Here is a 22,628-nt window from a genome sequence, read left to right as displayed (position 1 = left end):
ATGGTTTGTTAGTAAAACTACCTTGAGTTTTTGTTTCAGTTTCTGATTTAGGAATACAAAGTCTTCTCAAAACAGAAGTAGGTGAGTGGGTGTGATTTGAATGGATAGAAGTTAACCTTTTTCTATCTCTATCTCTCCAGTTCGAAACAAAGATATGAGTTGGCCTGAGGAAATGTCCTTTATAGCAAACAGTAGTAAAATTGATAGACATAAGGGTAAGTCTTAAGTGTATTTTTTTAAAGACTGATCATCTTTAAAAAAATTTGTTTCTTCTCTAAACTGTTGAAGTAGTAATAACATTTGACTTTCTAATTCAAAAATGATTAGGCCCTCTCTTTTCCTAAATAGAATTTTATGTTGATAAACTGAAAGCTTTCTAACCTTGCATTAAATTTTTGTTGTTTTTTAAAATTATTTTAATTAAAACACCATGATTTACAAAGCTGGTCATAATACAGTTATTATAGGAGTATGGTGTTCCAATACCACCAGTGTGACCTTCCCTCCACCAATGTCCTCAGTTTCCCTCCCAGCCCCAGCCTGCCCTTTAGGCACATAACAGATTTACTTGATGTTGCTTACTCCAGCAAAATTAAAGAAGTAGCAAATGGAATGATCAGTAAAAGCCAGTTTGTGATTGCTGTATGATTTTAACCTATGTAAATAAGAAAATTAAAACCATTTAATACAATATGATAAAAAGCCTATTCTCATTTATATGTTTTCACTCTGAATTCTAAAATTCATTGCATAAAATTTTATTTTGTACTGGATCTCATTGTGGTAATAATCACATTTTACATGTCATTAATAACACTTTAAAAAATACTATGCTAATATATTTTGGAGTTTACATGAAATAGCTAAGGCCTGCATATGTAAATTTTTCCCCAACACTTTGTTTAAACACTTGTGGTTTACAAAGTTGCTACAGGCATTCAATTTCCCAACACCAATCCCACTACCACTATCACCTTCCCTCCTCCAATGTCTCCCAATTATCCCAAACACCCCTCAAGCCTGCCCTCTTAACAGGCCCACAGTCATTTATTTTATATTGCTTATTACCAGTAAATTGCTAACAGAATGATCAAAAATTATTTCCTTACAGGAAAATTAGTGAAAATTGTCATATCTCACATGGGACATTAAGTCCTTGGATAAGGGATTACTAAGACACAAGTGAAGCTCTCTGTTTTAATGTTTTTGTTAGTGGAGATTGGTTGGCTTCTGAGTTATAAACCATTCCATCTGGTGTGCTGCTGCTGCATTGTCAGTGTTGTAGAATTTGTGGATGTCACGTGGCTGCATAAACAGCTACACACACCAAAAAGTCCACAATTTTTAACTCGGTGGCAGCTTTGGAGTGTGGGCATGACTGCCGGGGCTTCCAGAAGTACAGGGAGGTAGGAGGAGGTAGCTCATTCCAACTCCAAGAAAAACTGACGATTTCAGTCATAGAAACCTGTGTATCTGAGTTTTTGGCAGTTTAATTTCTCTGTGAGGCTCAACCCTGTGGTGATGAAGCCCAAGCAGGGGCGTGGCGATTACTTTGGAATGTGGGAGCAATTGACTATCAGGGCTTTCTTTAGGCAGGTGCTGGCCTGCCCCTCTCCAAGATTGCCCCCAATGTTTCAACCAGAAATGGGTGTCTGAGAAATTTTTGCGGTTAGTTCTCTTTCAAGATTTTTGTTTGAGTCTCTGGAGCAAGGCCAGTAGATAAGCTTAGATGGTGGTAGAGGTCGTTCACATTACATAATCTATAAGACCTTGAGCTAGGAGAGACTTGCTTTGATTCTCAAAGCTACTGTCACAATTAAAGGAAGTCAAACTGCTTCTAGATTACAAATGAACAGAGAATATCACAATTGCCAGTGACACACCATGAAAAGTCTTCTCTATTTTCTCATTGCAAAACTAGATAAGGAAATACTACTTCCAGATAACTGATTGAAACAGTCAGAATAAAATATTATTGAATTTTATTGCAACTAACATAAAAGTTGTAAACCTGAGGGTTCAAGACCCTGTTTGGGCATCATTTTATCCTGTCCAGCAGCACCGTATCTGGAGGCACAGAGCCAATTCTGACACAGTCTATGACTGATAGTCAGTAGATGCAGACTACCGACTGATTGTCAGTAGACAAGCTTATTCAGGGAAAGCAATGATTATATAAAGGCAGAATGGATGTAGTATGTGAAGGGTGAGGGCATGTGGGGAGACAGAGGCTAAAGGAGAGATTAGTGGTTGGTTGTGTGGCCACATGCAGCTTCTGGAGGTACATACTCAGGGTTTCTAAGTTCTCTAAACAGGAACAAAGCTTACTCTCCGTATCAAAAGTCTCATATAGCAAAGATACAATCCTCAAACCCAGCCAATCATAAATTATTAACCAATTATTAATCTGTACTATTCTTCAAGAAACATTAGGTCACCTGGTGTCATTCCTTTGCCATTGTCTGGACTAGCTTTCCTAGGCTGTCGCCTCTACGGTCCCCTGGAGTGTTCTCACAGGTTAACCTGCCCAAATGGCCCATGCGCTGAGTCAGCCTGACTCCAACATGTTTTTGCATTATTTTTTTCCAGTTCCCACGGAAAAGGGAGCCACAGGTCTAAGTAACCTTGGAAACACATGCTTCATGAACTCAAGTATCCAGTGTGTTAGTAACACACAGCCACTGACACAGTATTTCATCTCAGGGAGACATCTCTATGAACTCAACAGGTAATCCCTCAGTCATTGCCCTCTTAACTTCTTATGACAGTAATACGAACCCAGTATCACCTACATTTCCTGTTTTCACTCTTATGGAGAAAAATCTTTACCTTACTTGCCCAACTTTGGATATTTTTAAAAGTAATCCTGATGGAGAAAATCAATGATAGTCATTTGTGTGCCCTATGACAGTTATTTTTAAGACTCTTTGGCAACAACTTTTTCTCTCAAACTTCTAGGACTAATCCCATTGGTATGAAGGGGCATATGGCTAAATGCTATGGGGATTTAGTACAGGAACTATGGAGCGGAACTCAGAAAAATGTCGCCCCGTTGAAACTTCGGGTAAGTAGATTAAAATAATATTAAAGTAGGAAGCCCTGAGTAATTGTTTAATTATTTTCCTCCTGTTTAATTTTTAATGCATTTTTCACTAAGCTTTTGACTGGATAACATATTTGTTCAAATATATGCAAAATGCGGGGCTGGAGCAATAGCACAGCGGGTAGGGCGTTTGCCTTGCACGCGGCCGACCCGGGTTCAAATCCCAGCATCCCATATGGTCCCCTGAGCACGGCCAGGGGTAATTCTTGAGTGCAGAGCCAGGAGTAACCCCTGTGCATCGCCAGGTGTGACCCAAAAAGAAAAAAAATATATATATATATATATGCAAAATGCGATAGAAGTAAAGGGTAGGAAAAGATCAAAAGTGTAGGTTAAATTTGGGATGCTATTCATTTTACTAATTTATCAACTATCTTAGTTTAGTAAACCTTTCTTTATTAATCCTTCTCTAACTATTCAAATAGAATAATATTAATAGAATAATATTCAAATAGAGGGACTGGAGCAATAGCACAGCAGGTAGGGCATTTGCCTTGTGTGCGGCGACCCAGGTTCGATTCCTAGCATCCCATATGATCCCCTGAGCACCTCCAGGAGTAATTCCTGAGTGCAGAGCCAGGAGTAACCCCTGTGCATCACCAGGTGTGACCCAAAAAGAAAAAAACAAAACAAAACAAAACAAAAAGAATAATATTCAAATAGAAATATTTGAACAGCTTAGTGGACCTTTGAGTCTCATGATATTAATGCATTTCAAAATAATTTGTCCTATGGAATAAAAATAAAATTGATTTAGCTAATATTTTTAATATAGTTCAAAAAAAGAATAACATAATTACTGGATCTTAATTTTTATTTTTTGAGCAACTCCCAGAGGCACTTGAGGGTTACTCTTTGCTCTGTTCCCCGATGCGTACCATGTGGTGCAGAACCCAGGCCACTTACATGTAAATCACATGCTCAGCTTAATGAAATATCTCTCTAGCCCCTGGATACTAATTTTATATAACTAATATTATTTGTAATGTATTTTTATGTTTTGGGCTTATATAATGTCTTGGAACATAAAGAATTACTTGTTTATAATATCAACCAGAACACAGTATTGGCCAAAATATTTTTTTAATCACTTGAATGATTAACATTAGACAAACCTCATGATTATTCAGAATTGGTTTGCCAATTTGAAACAGATAACATGCTATATAGTTTACCTCTTTATAATTTTTTAATCTAATTATGGGGCATATTTATTTCAATTTTATGGATTAACAATTCGTTTGATTCCTCTAATTTTTTTCTAGTGGACCATAGCAAAATATGCTCCCAGGTTTAATGGATTCCAGCAACAGGACTCCCAAGAACTTCTGGCTTTTCTCTTGGATGGTCTTCATGAAGATCTAAATCGAGTCCATGAGAAGCCATATGTGGAACTGAAGGACAGTGATGGCCGACCAGACTGGGAAGTAGCTGCAGAGGTTTGTTGGATTTGAGATTCTAATATAAGCAATTAGATATGTTTTATGCAACAAAATACAAACTAAGCTTCTCTAGAATTAAGATTTTAATATGAAAATGAATGTTTATATTTTTCTTTTTATGAAGCAATGCCTAAACAAAGCACCTTTAATAAAATTAGAAAAAAAAAACTTGCTTTTGCATATTGTAAACATCTGTGGATGAGAGAGACCGGCCCATCCCCTATCCCTTGAGGCCCGGAGTTTGCCATCACTGAACCCAGTACCTGCACTTCTCATTGGGTTCTGGAAGTTGGCAGCAGCCGGTTTTTTTAGGGGGCAGGTGGAGAGACGACGACTACCCCCATCTGAGGCACCCCGGTGAAGTCAGCCTGGTTTAAAGTCTGGAGGTATCTCTGCAGTAAGCTGCTCGGTTCAGAGATTCTTTTATGTGTCTCTGAATCATTGCCCATTTATCCTTTCCCAGAGAAATAAACTATTGGCATATGCCCTGTAAGGTGCGCCCACTCACCCACAGCACGCTGCACTGCTGACCCTCGCTGAGGTTTTTGATCTCTTTCGAGATTTATGGGTTTCTGAGATAAGGCCAATAAATGAGCTTGTATAGCTGAGCTGGAGCTGATTTGTGGGTGTGGCTTCCACATACCTAACTTTTGGCCATTTAATTTCTTGGCTCCAAGTTGTTGGGGTCCAGCCAAAAGCACAGCAGCGATTTTGGGGTATCAGGAAATCTGAAGGCACCATCAGTCTGCTTAATGCACTTGCCCCACAGGTACAGGTTGACCTGCTGGTGGCACCATACCCCTGAAGCAATCTTAAATTATGTGTCTTGCATTGTAAATTTGTAAGCAAGAATCTTTTCTATTTTAAATAAAGATTGGTAATCATATTCTTAATGATTAAAATATAAATCTTTTATATTTATATAATAATAAAAATATTTATTTTTTCAATTTGTGTAGTAATTATTTTGAATTTTGAGGTAAAAATCTGGAGTCTTTTTTCTCACTAGGCTTGGGACAACCATCTGAGAAGGAATAGATCAATTGTTGTGGATTTATTCCATGGACAGCTAAGATCGCAAGTCAAATGCAAGACTTGTGGGCATATAAGTGTTCGATTTGACCCTTTCAATTTTTTGTCTTTGCCATTACCAATGGACAGTTACATGCATTTAGAAATAACAGGTAAGTCACAAAGTTCTGAAACCTACTTGACCCCATTTTCTCTACTTTATTCAGTCAGCTCAAATTTAAAGTATAATTTTTTATGATTGGCTTCATATAAGGATTGGTAATTTGCAGGTTATAAACTAGCATTCTAATTTAAGGCATAATTCAAGGTTTGAAAGACTTGAACATGGGTACATTTTTGTAACTAAATAATTCCACTGTCAGTTTCAAACATTCCAAAAACTCTTATTTAAAATGTTACAAAGCCTCTCTAAGTTCTACATCATATGTACCTAAACATATATTGATTTCACTCAGTACTGTCCCTCATTACCATCTGTTGTAGCATATGAAGTAAAAATCAAAACTGTTTGCTACTTTGAAATATACACACACATATGTATATTACTATACAATGTAAAGCTTTCCATGAAATCTGCATTTTACTTACAAATGATCTTTTCTATTAGTTATTAAGTTAGATGGTACTACCCCTATACGATATGGACTGAGACTGAATATGGATGAAAAGTACACGGGTTTAAAAAAACAGCTGAGTGATCTCTGTGGACTTAAATCAGAACAAATTCTTCTTGCAGAAGTACATGGTTCTAACATAAAGGTAATATTCTTCTTTCTTGGAAATCCATGATTCTGTTCTTTAAAGATCACTGTTTTTTATTATTATTATTAATTATTATTATTATTAGGTAAATGATCAAATTAAATATTAAAACACACAAAAACTTGTGACTGGAGATAGTACAGTGGGTATGGTGCTTGTCTTATATTCAGCCAATACTGGTTCAGTCCCCAGCACCACAGATGGTCCCCTGAGCCCTGCCAGGAATCATCCTTGAGCATCACCAGGTGTGACCCAAAAGCATACAAACCAGAAAAACTACATGCACACCAAGGGGAACAAATTGAAGGACTGAAGATACATCTCAAAGACAGGAATGCATACATTGCAGGAAGCCAAGGTTTGATCTACAGCAACACTTGTTCCCCTGAGCACCATCAGAGCAGCCTCAGGTTCTGCGCCAGGAGTGGCCCCTGAGAGACATGACCCCCACAAAACAAAACTTTTTCATTTTTGTTTTGGGCCATACCCAGCTGTGCTCAGGGCTTACTCCTGGCTCTGTGCTCAGGGATCACTCGCGGTGGGCTCAGGGAGCCATATGTGGTGCCGGGGATCAAATTCAGATTGACCACATGCAGGGCAAACACCCTACCACTATACTATCGCCCCAACCCCTGTACTTCTCTCTTTTTCTCCCCTCATGTCTTTCTAAATAAGTTTCAATAAAAATGATCTTGCTTCACTTAAAAAATAAAGTTTGGGGGCCAGAGCGATAGTACAGCAGGTAGGGCACTTGTCTTGCATGCAGCTGACCTGGTATCCTGTATGGTCCCTTCAGCTTGCCAGGAGTAAGCCCTGAGCACCACTGGGTATGGCCAAAAAAGGGAAAAGAGTTTTCTGTAGCAGAAGCTTAGAAAAAGGGTTGAGAGGGTTGGAATGCTTGCTTTGCATGTGGGAGCCCTAAGTTTGATCCCCAGCACCTGTGAACACTGCTGGATGTGACCCCAGAAAACAAAAACGACACAAAAAATATGTAAGCCAAGGCTACCTCTGGAGTAATCTTGCTATATCACTAAAGCATAGGCTTCCCACAGTGACTGCTGCTGCTGCTGCTCTGGATAGATCTTCTGTATTTCACTAGAATCCCTCTGAGGTAAAGTATTTCATATTTTGTTTTTTTGTGGTATTGGGGATCAAACAAAGATCCTCTTGCATGCAAGGTGTGTGCTCTACTGAGCCATATTCGTGGCCTCTTTATTTATAAAGATTTAATGTGTATGACTATACATAGACATATGTAATATATATAAACACACATATATAAGTGTATAAACACATTGACACACATCACTTCTTCCTCTGTAGCAGCTGGAAAAATAAGCAATATAATAATAGATCACTTACCATAAATTGAACTTCTTCCATTAGATCATATTTATACCGTTCATCTGTGGGGGTTCTAAACAAATTTCTACATCACTAACATTTTTTTCATTTGTCATAGAAAGGTGAACTGTCTCTGAGAAAGGTTTAGATACTTGAAATGAAGGGCAAAATTTAAATGTAGGGAGATAGGAGCAAAATTACAGTTGGTAGGGCATTTGCCTTGAGCATAGTGGTCCAGGGTTCAGTACCCAGTGCCCCATATAGTCCCCCAAGCCCACCAGAAGAACAGGTCCCTGAGCACAGAGCCAAAAATAAAGCCCTGAGCACAGCTGGTTGTACCCCATACCCCCTCCTCCACAAAGAAAAAAAAAGTATCAATTTTATACAATATGATTGCTTCCTGTGGAAGGTTGTCTTTGTTGATGAGATTAGTTTTCAGCTTATCAAGCCTGCATTTATCAGTTATTTGAGAAACTTTAATCAGTCATCTTACATATTTTACTGATGAAAGCCTCTAAGACATTGGATTTCAAATATGTCAGAGAGATGATTTTCCTTTTATCTAAAACATCTTTTTCATCTTGCCTTATTTTTGTAGAACTTCCCCCAGGACAACCAAAAAGTCCGTCTCTCAGTGAGTGGATTTCTGTGTGCGTTTGAAATTCCTATTCCTGGATCTCCTATTTCAGCCTCTAGTCCAGTACAAACAGGTAAGATAGAGTCAAGCACCTCCTCAGGATTTCAGCTTTTAAGTATTGGTCTAAGGGTTACTGGGCTACCTATTAGAATCAAAAGTTTTAGGTAAAAGTGTTGCAAAATCAGAATTCCAATAGCAAGTTCAAGTAGTAACTATTTAACTTAGTTACTTAAATTTTTTTGAATTTTAGATTTTATCTATAAAATGAGGAACTGGAGCCAAATGACCTCCAAGATTTTCTTAGATGCTAAAACTATGTCAGGGATCAAATTACATAGCAGTTTCCAGCATTGCTCTGGTGGTCCTGGTTATCCTGACATCACAGGGCCCAAGTAACACCACATCCGCAGGCCCTGGCACTGAACCATTAGCTCATTTGACTGAATATCACCTGGAGTAACCTGGGGCCCTGAGCATGACTCAGGAGGCTCTCCCCTCCCTCAGCTTCCCAAAAAAGAAAATATATATATATGAGATGAAGGTTACTGTATTAAACTGTTTTTAGAGGAGAGGGAAAGAAAAAATGGTAGATCTATTTGTGTGCCCTAATATAGTGCTGATAATAGTTGTTCAGAAATCTGCTTTCTAGAACTGCCTCTTCTTTGTCATTTAGTCATAAATGTGAATTATAAAGGTTTACTGGAAATTATGAAATTTTAAAATCTTGCTACCTTTCTAGAATTATTTGAACACTTGTTTCTCCCTGTCCTGTCTTAAAAGAGACTACACTCGGGGCTGGAGCAATAGCACAGCGGGTAGGGCGTTTGCCTTGCACGTGGCCGACCCGGGTTCGATTCCCAGCATCCCATATGGTCCCCTGAGCAGCACCAGGAGTAACTCCTGAGTGCAGAGCCAGGAGTAACCCCTGTGCATCGCCAGGTGTGACCCAAAAAAAGCAAAAAAAAAAAAAAAAGAGAGAGAGAGAGAGACTACACTCTCAGTGATTTGGGTCATTTACAATATTTGAGAAGAGAACTAAGATAAAGGTACATACTTAATACATTACAGTGTCACATTTAATCTTTGAATTTTTAGATTTCTCCTCTTCCCCTTCTACAAATGGAATGTTAACCCTAACTGCCAATGGGGACCTGCCCCGACCACTCTTCATCCCCAATGGAATGCCAAACACTGTTGTGCCATGTGGAACTGAGAAAAACTTTACAAATGGAATGGTGAATGGTCACATGCCATCGCTACCAGACAACCCATTTACAGGCTACATCATTGCAGTCCACCGAAAAATGGTTAGTTTAATGTAAACAAGTTATTGCTGCGCTTTCCAGCATCATTGGTGAAGCAGAGCCTTTTTCTACCTTTGCACCATCCTCATTGTATTCAGGTGTTACAGTGCCAGTGGCATGCATCAGAGCTAGAATTTAGTATTGCAGTTCATGACATAATGCATGGACTGACATCAGTGCGTGCGAGTCCTTGTTTTCAAGTTTATGTGTTCCAGGGGTTGGAGAGATAAATTAACAGGCTCAGTGCATGCTATGCATGCAGGAGACCCGAGTTCAATACCTGACATCACATGATCCCCCAAGTACCATCAAAAGTAAGCCCCAGCAAAGAACCAGAGTGATTCATAATTACTGCTGGGTGTGGCCAGAAAGTTTGTATTCTGTATGTTGTTTTTGTTTTCTTTTCTTCTGTATGTACACAATTATTTTCTGTCATGTAAAAGTGGTTGCCTTTGAAGGAGATTTTTTAATTTCAGAAGTTGGAGAGAAATAAGAGTGTCATTGAGCAGAACACATAGTTATGTAATTCCTTTTTGCTGTTGTTTTTTTTGTGTGGTGGTAGTGATGATAGTTGTTGATATGTATTTTTTCCCCACCTCTGAGGTTACTCTTAACTTACAATTAATTTCTCACCATGTGCACCCACATTCTATGTGAACCACATTCTAGGGAGGATTATATGTGCAGATAGAATTATGGGATATATTTCTTTTATGGGTTTTTGTTTTGGGGGGTATATTTTGTTTCTGTTTGGGGGCCACACCCAATGGTACTCAGGGCCTATTCCTGGTTTTGTGATCAGGGATCACTTCTCGTGGGTTTGAGGGACCATATGGGATGCCAGGAATCAAACCTAGATCTACCACATGTGGAGCAAATGCCCTATCTGCTGTACTATCACTCCAGCCCCTGCTTTTTTAATATTTTTTGTGTTGGGGCCATGCCTGGCTGTGCTCAGGGACAGGGATCATCCCTGGTGGCACTGGGAGGTGCCCTTATGGGTGGGCCATATGCAAGGCAAGCACCTTAACCCTTTAGTATCTCTGGCCCAATATTTTAACTGAAATAGAAGGAGCTCATTACTGTGAAACAGTAGAAACATTGTTTATAGTAAATTCAGTATAGTTACTACAAAGCTATTTCTTATTTTTACATATGTGTTTGTACGTGCAAGCATGGATCACATATTGATCTATATGAAAGCCATTAATAGTCTACACAAACACTTGTCTGTGCACATTATATAAGTACATTTATCTGAGTAGAGTTGAAGGAATGATTTTAGTTAGCTACATTGGAAGTTAATTACAATGTAGTTACAAACTTCAAAGCTACAAAAAAAATTAGTATAATGGAATCAATTTTCTTTTTCCCCAAGTTATTGGAATATAGTAAGTATACATGCCGGCATGTATACATAGTACTCAAGTCTTTCCACTCTCCTTAATTGAACTCAGTTTTAAAATTATTCTTCTGGGACTGGAGTGATAGCACAGCGGTTAGGGCGTTTGCCTTGCACTCGGCCAACCCGGGTTCGATTCCCAGCATCCCATATGGTCCCCTGAGCACCACCAGGAGTAATTCCTGAGTTCAGAGCCAGGAGTAACCCCTGTGCACTGCTGGGTGTGACCCCAAAAGCAATCAATCAATCAATCAATAAATAAATAAATAAAATTATTCTTCTGTGGACCAAAAAGATAGTACAGTGGGTATGGTGCTGGCCTTACATAAGACTGACCCAGGTTGAGCCTTTTAAAAGAAGGTTTTATAAACTGTATAACCCATATAGTCTCCTGAGCCTGACAAGATTAATTCAAGTGGAAAGCCAGGAGTAACCCCTAAGCACCACTAGATGTGGCCCAAAACCAAAAATATTACGTAAAAAAATTAGCAGTTTACCTCTGCTTTTCTCTGAAGAATTAGATTTAGTACTTTTATGGCATCTGTAGTTTGATTTCCACACACCCACCTAGAACACATCTATTTTTAACTTCTCCTATAGTGAGAATTGAATTTTGAGGTATTTTTTGCTTATTGGCAGTATAAAGAATTGTGGGGCTTTTGGGGGTGGAGATGGAGGAAGGAGTTGGGTTTTGACCACCTCCCTAGCCCTAAAAGGAGTTTTGTTAAAAAACCTAGAGCTATGAAGTTGTTGTAAATTTTTACATAGTAGTGCCTTTTTTAGGTTGTTTTGCAGTGTGTGGGTGAGAAATGTTTATCAAAGAAACTTTTTTGAAACGGTAAATTTGAAAACACAAGACAGCAGCTCTGAAATTGGCAGTGCCTCAGCTTTTCAATGATTCTGCTTAAACATTTTCTTCTTACTAACAGAGCTTATTCTATAAATAAGAGAATAGAGTGACTAATTTGAAAATGGTAGTGATGCCAATTATTGCAATATTTGAAGTCTAAAAGGAGGAACCAGGTGCCTGTCTTCTCAGCTCTCTCTTCCTTTGTTGGTATATACAGATGAGGACAGAATTGTATTTCCTATCATCTCAGAAGAATCGCCCCAGCCTCTTTGGAATGCCACTGATTGTTCCGTGCACTGTGCATACCCGGAAGAAAGATCTATATGATGCGGTTTGGATTCAAGTATCTCGATTAGCCAGCCCACTCCCACCTCAAGAAGCTAGTAATCATGCTCAGGATTGGTGAGTTGTGTGGATCAGCCTAGTAAACTTGTGATTTCCAGACAGTAAAGGGAAAGAACTTCTATGAATTCTCTACGATTTGTAGGACCCATTCCACATCTGTACTGGGATGCATACTTTGCATGCAGGAGGCCTGTGTTCTGTCCCCCAGCACCACTGGGCATAGTTCCAAAATGGAGGGGAAAAAAAGATAGTGCTTATCTTTTTGGAGCCACACCCAGTGGTGCTCAGGGACTACTCCCATCATTCCTGGGGGTGCCCGTGTGGCATTTGAATCTCTCGCATGCAAGTGTGCTCTCTATGAAACACTGCAACTCAGTAATCTTTTAGAGATAACACACTGAACTATTTATGGTTGAAAATGGGAGGGGGAAAAAAAGGCCTTGATTTCCTTACAAGAAATTATAGAGGGTTATAAGCTATGCAAATAACCCAAAAGTTCATCAGTAGATAAGTAAAGTATGCTTATTTTGTAGAGTATTATTTGGCCACAAGAGGAATAATTTATGGATATTATAAGGTGGATGAACCATAAAGATATTACTAACAAAAATAAAACAGACAAGGACAGATAATGTATACGTGTATTCCACTTTTATGAAATTGTAGTCCACGTTTATGAGTTCTCTGAAATAGGCAGATTCATGAAGACAGTGAAATGGAGATTACTAGGTACTAGGGAACAAGGGAAGTAATTGCTTCATGGGTTCAAAGTTCTGGGGATCGACAGTAATAATAGTTGCACAACACTATAAATGTACAAAAATGCAACTGAACTGTATACTTATATGGGATGAATTATAAATTTTAGTGGCTAGAATGATAGCTCCAAGGGCTGCGAGCATGATTTGTGTGTGAGAATTGAATTCAATTCCAGGTGCCATGTGATCCTCTGTGCATTGCCAGGAATGAGAACTGAACTGACTATAACCTCTGAGCACCTCTATATGGGATTCCCTCAATAAAGTTCAAGTGGCAAACAATTTATTATCAGCACCTAAGCTGTACAGAGAGGCTGGAGAGATAGTTCAAAGGGCTCTAGTACGTATGAGAGGCCTGGGTTCAATCCCCATCACCACCTGGTCTCCTAAACATCAGAAGAATGATCCTAGAGCATAGCGCCAGGAGTAGCCCCTGACCTATAGTTACATCTGTAACTTAGTTACATCTGTCATAGCTTTGAATTATTATAGGAGACAAAAGAGGTAATTTTTTAAAGAGGTAATTTTATAGCATGTACCACATTAGAGATTCTGGTTAAGGAAAATTTCAGAGTAATAGCAGCCCTAGGCCACCCGCCGAACCCCGGTGGCTCGGTGGAGAGCCATCGGGGCCTTCCCTAGCCATCCGGAGATTATACAGTACAGTAGGTAGGGTGCTTACCTTGCATGCAGCTGACCTGGGGTTGATCCCTGGCACCACAAATGGTCCCTGAGCCTGACCAGGAATGATCCCTGAGCACAGAACCAGGAGTAGGCCCTGATCACTGTCGGGTATGGCCCAAAAACAGAATTAACAAACAAAAAAGCTCCTAAACACAGTTAATCAACTCCTCTCAAAACCACTATTAACTTTCAAACTTCTGTGGTGTGTCAATGTTACTGTCATGAAAAGATCTAATTATCTTAGCTTAATGTGAATTAAATCTCCTGATAGAATTAGGGTTGAAGGAAAATTGGTGTTTGACTTTGTGATTAACTTATCTTGTAAGATTTGTGAGGCCCACATGGACATCAGGTAGGCTAGTATGACTTCCCTTCTGTAAGCAAGGAACCAGCGCAGGAAGCAAGAGTGGTTGCCACTAGTAGGATATTCAGCAGCATTGAACTCTTAATATGAACACACTGCTATGTTCTGCCCCTTCCCAAGATCACTTCACGGGAAGATGATAATGAATGAGACCTCCAATCAGAAATGCTAATTACACTCTGGTTTATATTTTTTCAGTGATGACAGTATGGGTTATCAGTATCCATTCACTCTACGAGTTGTGCAGAAAGATGGGAATTCCTGTGCTTGGTGCCCGTGGTATAGGTAAAGTGACCTTCTCCAAAAGATACTTTTTAGCAAAATTGTAGCTTCAGATATTATATCCTGTTTCATAAGGTTCTCTTAAATCTTTAGAAAAATGTTTATGTTTTTAGAAATAATAGTGATTAAAAAGCTTAACAGCAACTTAAGACTTGTTCATTTATCACTGTCTTATGAGGTATAGAACTGTTTTGCTTCATAATTTATGACCCACATTTCTTATGCTGTACTTCTTTGCACCTTAAATACACAAATCAGTTAGCAGTTCTGAGCTAGTACAACATAGATGACTTACTAATTTTGCTTGAAGTTTGTATTTGGATTTTAGATAAGTTTTAGAAATTGGTTAGTACTGTTCCAACTGGGAAAATAGTTAAGTACTGAAATCAGTCTTTGGAAATTTGGAATAACCTTAGCAAACTGAGTCTAAAAGAGACCTTAGAACTGTAGCTTTGTCCTGGTCCCATCTTCTTCACTCTCAACCTCATAAATTTTTATGTACATTTATTTAACATGCCATTTTAGAAACAGAAAATAGCTTTTGTTGTTACCAGAGCAACCAGATAATTGTTTTTCTTTAAATAACTAAATGGCGAATTTCTTTTGAGCTATTATCTCAAATATCCAATTCTCCAGTCATTTATTTGTCCTAAAAATCCAGTGGGTTGGCAGATGGTTATCAGGTGCCTTGAAAAACCAGACTTGAGGGCCCTAAGTGATAGTACAGGGATTTAGGTACTTGCTTTGCACACAGCCAACTCTGCTTTGTTCTCTAGCACCATATATGGTTCCTTAAGCTCTGCCAGGATTAACCCCAAGCATAGAGATAGGAATAAACCCTACGTACAAAATGTGCCCCCAAAACAAACAAAACATATTTGAAAAGTGGTAAGAATGATTCCCTGAATAATAATACAGTTTTATGCACTTACCAGTCTGAAGTTAGATGTCTATGCTGCATTGTAATATCCCAAAAAAAAAGACTGTAGGAAAGTAGAAAGGGGAACTTTTTAAAAAAATTTTTATTACTGAATCACCATGAGGTACAGTTTCATGCTTGCATTTCAGTCATACAATGATCAAGTACCCATCCCTCCACCAGTGCCTATTTTCTACCACCAATGGTCCCAGCATCTCTCCCACCACCCCCACCCCACCTCTGTGGCAGTGCATTCAGAAAGGGAAATATTTTGATAAGAAAATTTGCATTTTATCATAATTAATCCATTCTCAGTAGATTATTTTTATCCCTTTAGATTTTGCCGAGGCTGCAAAATTGACTGTGGAGAAGATAGTGCTTTCATTGGAAACGCCTATATTGCCGTGGATTGGGACCCCACCGCTCTTCACCTCCGATATCAGACCTCACAGGAAAGGGTAAGTGCGTAGGGCCATGAGAAGATGGTAATTTAATTTTTTTAATCTATTTTAATTATGCCATTTTTGTCTTTATTTTTTGTGCTGTTTTGTTTGGGTCCCACTTTCAGCAGCATGCAGGGCCAGTCCAGGCTCTGTGACAAAGGTTGTTCTCAGCAGCACTTAGGGGACCCTAAAAAGCCAAGGTTTGAACTCAAAACATTTTGCGTGCACTCAGCCCATTGACTAGCCCATTTATGTTTTAGACAATTTAAATACCTTTTATATTATCTGGCTGACCCTGAAAGAGTCTCCAATGCAGGAAGGACGAGTAATGAGAGGCTTCTAAAATCTCAGGGCTAGGACGAATAGAGACGTTACTGAGGCCACTTGAGAAAATCGACGATCAAAGGGGGGCTTATCTGGAGAGATAAGCCGGATTTAAGGCCTTGTATGCAATTATGGTAGCCAGGAATAGCCCCTTAGCACTGCCAAGTGTGCCAAAGAAAAACAAAAACAGAGAAACAGACACTTTAAATATCTCCAGATGAAGGGATAAGTGTTGGAACATTGTATGACTGAGACCCAATCATGAATAACTTTGTAATGATGTATCTCCCAATGATTCAATAAATAAATAAATATCTCCAGAAAAAATATTCATTAGCATTCTCTATAGCACTTAATACATTAACATGATTACTTGGATGCTTCAAGTTTTCCTGCTTCTATAGCTGATTGTATAGGAGCACTAAATTTTTTAAATAACTATTGATAAGAAAACCTTGAAACAAAAGTCTTAGGATAATTAAGAAGTTATAATCTTGGCCCATGCAGCAGCTATTTCCACCTATTTATTACTGAAGCTGCAGTATTAGATGGACACAGTTACTTAGTTCAGACACACCCCAGGACTATATCTGCCACCTTTAAGGGACATAGTCCCTGATCAGAAAAGCTCGGGCCATAGAGATAATACATGGGTTAGAAATTTGCTTTGCATGTGGCTAACCCTGATATGTTACCCAGCACCATATGTGGTCCCCTTTAACTCCAGAATCGGTACTGCTAAGTATGGTCCAAACTCTTCCCCTCTCCCCTCCCCCAAAAAAACCCTAAAGTAATTGAAATTTTCAGATTCAGAACACCCAAGAGCGCATCTGAGTTAGCATTTCTCCACTGCACACTCTAGTTGTAGCAATTTTGAAAATGTTACTCAAAAAGAAAAAAAGAAAAACACTAATTTCAGGCTGGGAAGATAATACAGTGGGTAAGGCAGTTTGTTTGCATGCAGCCAACAGGGTTCAGTCCCCAGCACAAAAATTAATAAATACTGATTTCATACTTAGAAATGTTTTTGCAGATACTATTTGAAGGGAAGAATGATTAGCCATGGAGAGAGACATGAGGAATCAAATGGAGAAGTAAAAGTAACAGAATTAAAGGAGTGGTTTTTGTTTTGTTCGTCACATGAAGAATTGTACTGACTTTTATGAGGCAGGGAGATAGCTCAAAGACCGCATGCAAACCTTGGCCTCAGATACATTTTGCTTGTCTGAGTTCCAGGTTGGATCCCCAGTACTGTGTCTCCTAAGTTCTGACTGGGGCTAACTTCTAAGCACTACTAGACCCATACATACTTCATTCATACTTAGGGAATACTTCTAGTACTGTGCTCAGGGTCAGCTCATGACAGTGGTCAGAGGACCATATGTTGCCAGAGATCAAACCAGGATCACCTGCATGCAAGGAAGCACCTTGACCCATGTCTTACTCTTGACTCTCCTTCAGTATTTCTTACAGCTTTCATTCCTTACGTAACTTAGTAATAATGTTGACTTATTTTTGTGCTATTCAAGAATAGAGAAACTACTAAAATTCCAGACCTGTTTACCTATTTCAATTCTTTAGTACATACACACACAGAATTCAAGTCTCCTTGGTACCTTTCACTAGCTAAGGAAGAGTATAATTTGTGAATGTTTGCCAAATGAAAAGTCACTGAACTTAAAGGAAACAGAAGAAAAATTGAGGTTCTGACAGTAAATGCTCACAGTAGCAGGGTAATATAGTAGCCTTAGCCATGCTTCACTTGAAGAGGGAAAATAGTGGTGAATAAAAGATTCTTTGTAGTACAAAATATGACAGCACATTGTAGTGACAAGATTCATCTGTCAAAGATGAACAGTTACATGACTCTGGGGCATCATGTGGGGCTAGAGACCAAACCTGGACCTCCCATGTGCAAAACATGCTCTCCAGCCCTTTGAGCTGTCTCCTGGCCCAATTCTATTTCTTCCCTGTTTTAACAAGCCAGTGTACAAGCTGAAAGACCAGAGGGTATCTTGCTTATTGGAAGAAGAGCCTATGCAGTATGTTCAGTCTCACCCCACTCCCATTCTCAGTGATGCTCTTAGGATACCATAGAAACCAAGTTGCTGTTAGGTTATCCTTCCTTGCTGTGAAATGGAGCCGTGTGACTAACTTCTTCCTACATCTCTCTTCCTACTTACAGTTTCTGCATGTGATTAAAGAAATACATAGGCAAAGGAGAAACCTTGCTTCAAAATTGGTGTTATTGGAGCCAGAGATATAGGAGATTATATACATCAGAGTTATATGCCTCTGATGTAGGTGATCCTGGTTTGGTACCCAGCACTGCAAATGATCTCCCAGCTCTGCCAAGGGTCACTCCTCCTGATCACAGAGGTGTAGCCCCTGAGCACTGTTGAATGTGACCCCAGCGCCTCCCCCACAAAAAACTTTGATGTTGGGCTGGAGCAATGGCATAGCAGGTAGGGCATTTGCCTTGCATGCGGCCAACCCAGGTTTGATTCCCAGCATCCCATATGCTGAGCACCGCCAGGGGTAATTCCTGAGTGCAGAGCCAGGAGTAATCCCTGTGCATCACTGGGTGTGACCCAAGAAGCAAAAAAAAAAAAAAAAAAAAAAAAAAATTGATGTTGTATATATGAGTGGTATGTCTGAGTTTGTATCAGGAATGAAATCCAGGGTCTCATATATTGAGATAGCTTATATCTCTCTCATATATCTCACATATGTGCTCTGTCACAGCCATATTCCATATATTTTTTTATCCCAGTTTTTCTTCTAGCAGTTTATTCTTGGAAAATATTCTGTAATTTGCTGACAAATGTTTATAAAAAGCATTCTAAGTAAAATAGCTATATTTAGGATATCTTAGAGAGGAGAAAAGAACCCTTTTAAAGAAATGGTTCACTTCAAATTGGAAAGTGCAGATGATTCCAAAATGGAGAGCCTCATCATAGCATCTTTTAGAGCATAAAAATATTAGAAGTAATTTATAGCTGTCCAAAATTGGAAAAATAGTTAAAGTATGTTACAGTGAATAAAGTATTATTGTAGTTATTAATGATGATTACGATGAGTTTTAGCTGACATGGAAATCTACTTATGATAGCATGTGAAGGTGTGTTCTTTTTTTTTTTAAAGCAAGATATAAAATTGCATTTATTGAAAAATCATTTTGCTATTAAAATATACTCTCTGGGGGATGGCAAAAAAAATCTATCAATATTTTGACAGTGGTTTCTTTTATTTATTTAGTTTTCTTTTTGAGTCACACCAAGCGATGCACAGGGGTTACTCCTGACTCATGCACTCAGGAATCAATCCTAGCGGTGCTCAGGGGACCATATGGGATGCTGGGAATCGAACCCGGGTCAGCCACATGCAAGACAAACACCCTACCCGTTGTGCTATCGCTCCAGCCCCTGGTTTCTTTTATTAAGAATATGAGGTATTAAAAAAAATATGAGGTGTTGGAACTAGAGAGATAGTACAGCAGGTAGGGTGCTTGCCTTATACTTTGTCAACTCAGTTTTGATCCCTGACACCCCATACGATCTCCTGAGCCCTGCTAGGAGTAAGCCCTGAACACTACCAGGTGTGGCCCAAAAACTAAAACTTTTTTTTTTTTTTTTTTTTTTTTTTTTTGCTTTTTGGGTCACACCCGGCGATGCACAGGGGTCACTCCTGGCTCATGCACTCAGGAATCACCCCTGGCGGTGCTCAGGGGACCATATGGGATGCTGGGATTCGAACCCGGGTCGGCCGCGTGCAAGGCAAACGCCCTACCCGCTGTGCTATCACTCCAGCCCCAAAACTTATTTTAAAAAAGAAAAAAAAAACTTTCTTAAATTTTTCCTTGCTTCCGATATTTCTACGTGTATGTTTAATTTGGTATACAAAAAATAAAGAAAAGCAGTTGCTTTTATATTTATTTCCACAGTTGAATTTCATCATTATCATCCCGTTGATTGTCGAATTTCTCAAGCGGTCTCAGTAACGTCTCCATTCGTCCTAGCTCTGGGATTTTAGAAGCCTCTCTTTACTTGTCCTTTCCAATGGTGCTGCATTGGAGGCTCTTTCAGGGTTATTCTTCTATTGAAGAATGTGAAACTCAATTCAATTCCTTACCCTTGAATTTCACATTCTTCAATAGAAAGTTGAACTGATAATAGATCTTTCACTAATAGCCCCTTGATATTTGAAAGTTTTTATTCAGTCCTTATATTTTGTGTGAAGGATGAGCTTTCAAACAGCTTAGAAAAAAGGAAAAGGTGCAGGGGTGAGAGCAGTAGTATAGGAGTTAAGGCACTTACCTTGCACACAGCCAGCCCTGGTTTGAATCCTGGTACCACAGATGATTCCCAGCATACTGGGAGTGGTCTCTAAACACAGAGCCAGGAGTAAGCCCTGAGCAATGCCACGTATAATCCCTCACCCACCAAAAAAAAAAAAAAAGGAAAAAAAGATACCAATAAACAATTTTGAATATTTAAGTAATAGGGGATCCCAGGCCAGAGCCATAGCTCAACAAACTGGAGTACCTGCTTTCATATAGGAGACCTAGGAATGATTCTCATTACCACATGGGTCCCCTAAGTATGCCTGGGGATACCCGCAAGTGCAATAATAATTCATAATTTTGGAAAGAATCTCAGGGGATCAAAAAAACGAAAATCTTTGTCATTTGGAGAAGCTTAGAGCTGGAGATAGAGAGCTCAGTGATAGAGACATGCCTTGCTTGTGTGAGGCCCTGGTTTGATCTCTAGCACAGTACACACACAAAAAGAGAAATTTTACCGATAAATCAAAAATGTTACTCTATTGCTGGAGAGAGAACTCAGTGGGCTAAGTGCGTGCTTTGCTTACAGGATGCCCAGGTTTGATCCCCGTCTCTGCATATGTCTCCTGAGCATAGCCAGGAGTAGCCACCAAGCACCACCAGGTGTGTCCCAAAAAAAACAGAAAAGTTACCAGTTCACAAATACATTCTTTTTAAAGGGTTTTCTTTTCCATTTAGCTCTACAGACTGAAAAAAAAATTAGCCTGAAAAAGGGTTAGAGAGATAGTCTAGTGGGTAGGACGCCAGCCTTGCGTGTGACTCCTGGGTTTGATCCCCACCACCCATATGGTGCCCCAAACACCACCAGGAGTGATCCTTGAATGAAAGCCAGGAGTAAATCCTAAACACTACCAGCTGTGACATCACCCCTCCCCCCAAAAAAAGAAAATAATTTAAAAAGGAAGAAAGAAAAATTTAGCTTGTAAAAATGAACTTTCTTAGGGTTAGAGAGAGATCTCAACAGGCTAAGTATGTGTGTTGCGTGCAAAAGGCCTGGCTGCAGTTCCCAGCCCCGTAGGGTCCCAAGCCAGGAGCAGCCTCTGGGCACCGCCCAGTGTGCCTCCTGCCCACTCAGAATCAACGTTCCTCATTACCTCCCCGTAAGGTGTGGCTGGCTATAAACATCCCTGGTAAATAAATAATATAGATAATATTTCATTCACTAAGAGGAAGGAGACACTGTCTACTGATACGATGTGCCTCTTTTTCTGCTGATTCCAACAAATAAAATCTAGCCTGTCTCCTTTAAAAATGTGTCCATTTTTCCCTGAAGTGACCATATCTGAACAAGATGAGGGATTGCATCAGTAGGCAGTGACCCAAGGTTAAGCCTTTTCTGAGGAAAATAAATTTCCTCTAAGTTTTCCTTCTCAAATTACTTCTTTAGAAATAGGTGGTGGAACCTGGGATATGACTCAGTGGCAGGGCATACATCTCAGATTCAGCATACCTGGGTGCCGTCCCCGAGAGACAGACACATGTACAGTGCTAAATGTTTATGGGAGTATCTGACAGCCTGTGAATCAGCCTAGTAGGGTAAAAGTCACACGCTTGATCTTAAACCCAAAGTCTGTCAACTAAACAAATACCAATCCATAGTCTAAACAATCTGGAGTTCCCAGGAAGAGTTCAGGAAGGGGAAGGTGAGGGGAAGGAAAGCCAGTTCAGCTCTGGAAGGAGGATTAAGTGGTGATGGACATGTGTGTGTGACTCTTGCCAGTAAGCAAGGAGGCGTTGTTGGACATGTAGGCCTGGTTTTGCCTTGGGAAGAAAAAATCGTGTATGTTCTCATGGGAACATGCATTCACAGTCCCCAGGCAAAGCCTCCTCGACTGTGATTCTTGATTGCTTGTTAAGTGGCAGCTAAGAATTAGGGAAGGAAAAATCTTCCTTTTCTGTTGTGTTCTAAGTCCCTCCTCCTCTCCCTCAGCGTAATCCCTCACCAATGCCATCATAGATGTGTATATGCCTACTTCCTTCACTTGCATATGCCTGCTCACCTCTCCCTTTCTCCAAACATGCTGGTTAACAGGATAGAGGTTTGGTCAGGTATCAAGGATCTTCTGAACAGAATTAGGTTCTTTTTAAGTCTGTTGCTCTTTTTTTGCCATCTTAGATTTTTTTTTAAAGCCCCTGATACAGGAAATGATAGTGTTAAGCCTGGGGTTCTGATAACACTATCATTTGGTATTAGTTTGCAAATGACTTTGATTCTGTGGGCTTCTGTATGCTGCCTGCTCTTGGTAAGATTTACCCTTTTTTGTTTGTTTTTTTGTCTTTTTTTGGGGGGT

The 22,628-nt window shown here is 39.5% G+C and overlaps 1 protein-coding gene across 2 annotated transcripts in view; it reads left to right on the top strand.

Annotated features, from left to right (window-relative positions):
- The window catches only part of USP32 (ubiquitin specific peptidase 32), a 188,838-nt gene that overhangs the window by 154,711 nt on the left and 11,499 nt on the right, over window positions 1-22,628 (top strand). For both annotated transcript variants that reach the window (XM_055131187.1, XM_004608600.2), the window contains exons 19-29: window positions 141-215; window positions 2,590-2,728; window positions 2,959-3,064; window positions 4,369-4,542; window positions 5,555-5,729; window positions 6,185-6,336; window positions 8,282-8,393; window positions 9,416-9,627; window positions 12,094-12,278; window positions 14,226-14,312; window positions 15,566-15,686. In XM_055131187.1, the coding sequence (XP_054987162.1) occupies window positions 141-215; window positions 2,590-2,728; window positions 2,959-3,064; window positions 4,369-4,542; window positions 5,555-5,729; window positions 6,185-6,336; window positions 8,282-8,393; window positions 9,416-9,627; window positions 12,094-12,278; window positions 14,226-14,312; window positions 15,566-15,686 (1,538 nt within the window). The remainder of the gene's footprint in view (window positions 1-140; window positions 216-2,589; window positions 2,729-2,958; window positions 3,065-4,368; window positions 4,543-5,554; window positions 5,730-6,184; window positions 6,337-8,281; window positions 8,394-9,415; window positions 9,628-12,093; window positions 12,279-14,225; window positions 14,313-15,565; window positions 15,687-22,628) is intronic.

Source organism: Sorex araneus, chromosome 3, assembly GCF_027595985.1.
Source record: "Sorex araneus isolate mSorAra2 chromosome 3, mSorAra2.pri, whole genome shotgun sequence".
NCBI lineage: Eukaryota > Metazoa > Chordata > Mammalia > Eulipotyphla > Soricidae > Sorex > Sorex araneus.
Note: the sequence above shows the minus strand (reverse complement) of the source record. Positions and strands in the feature narration are given on the sequence as shown.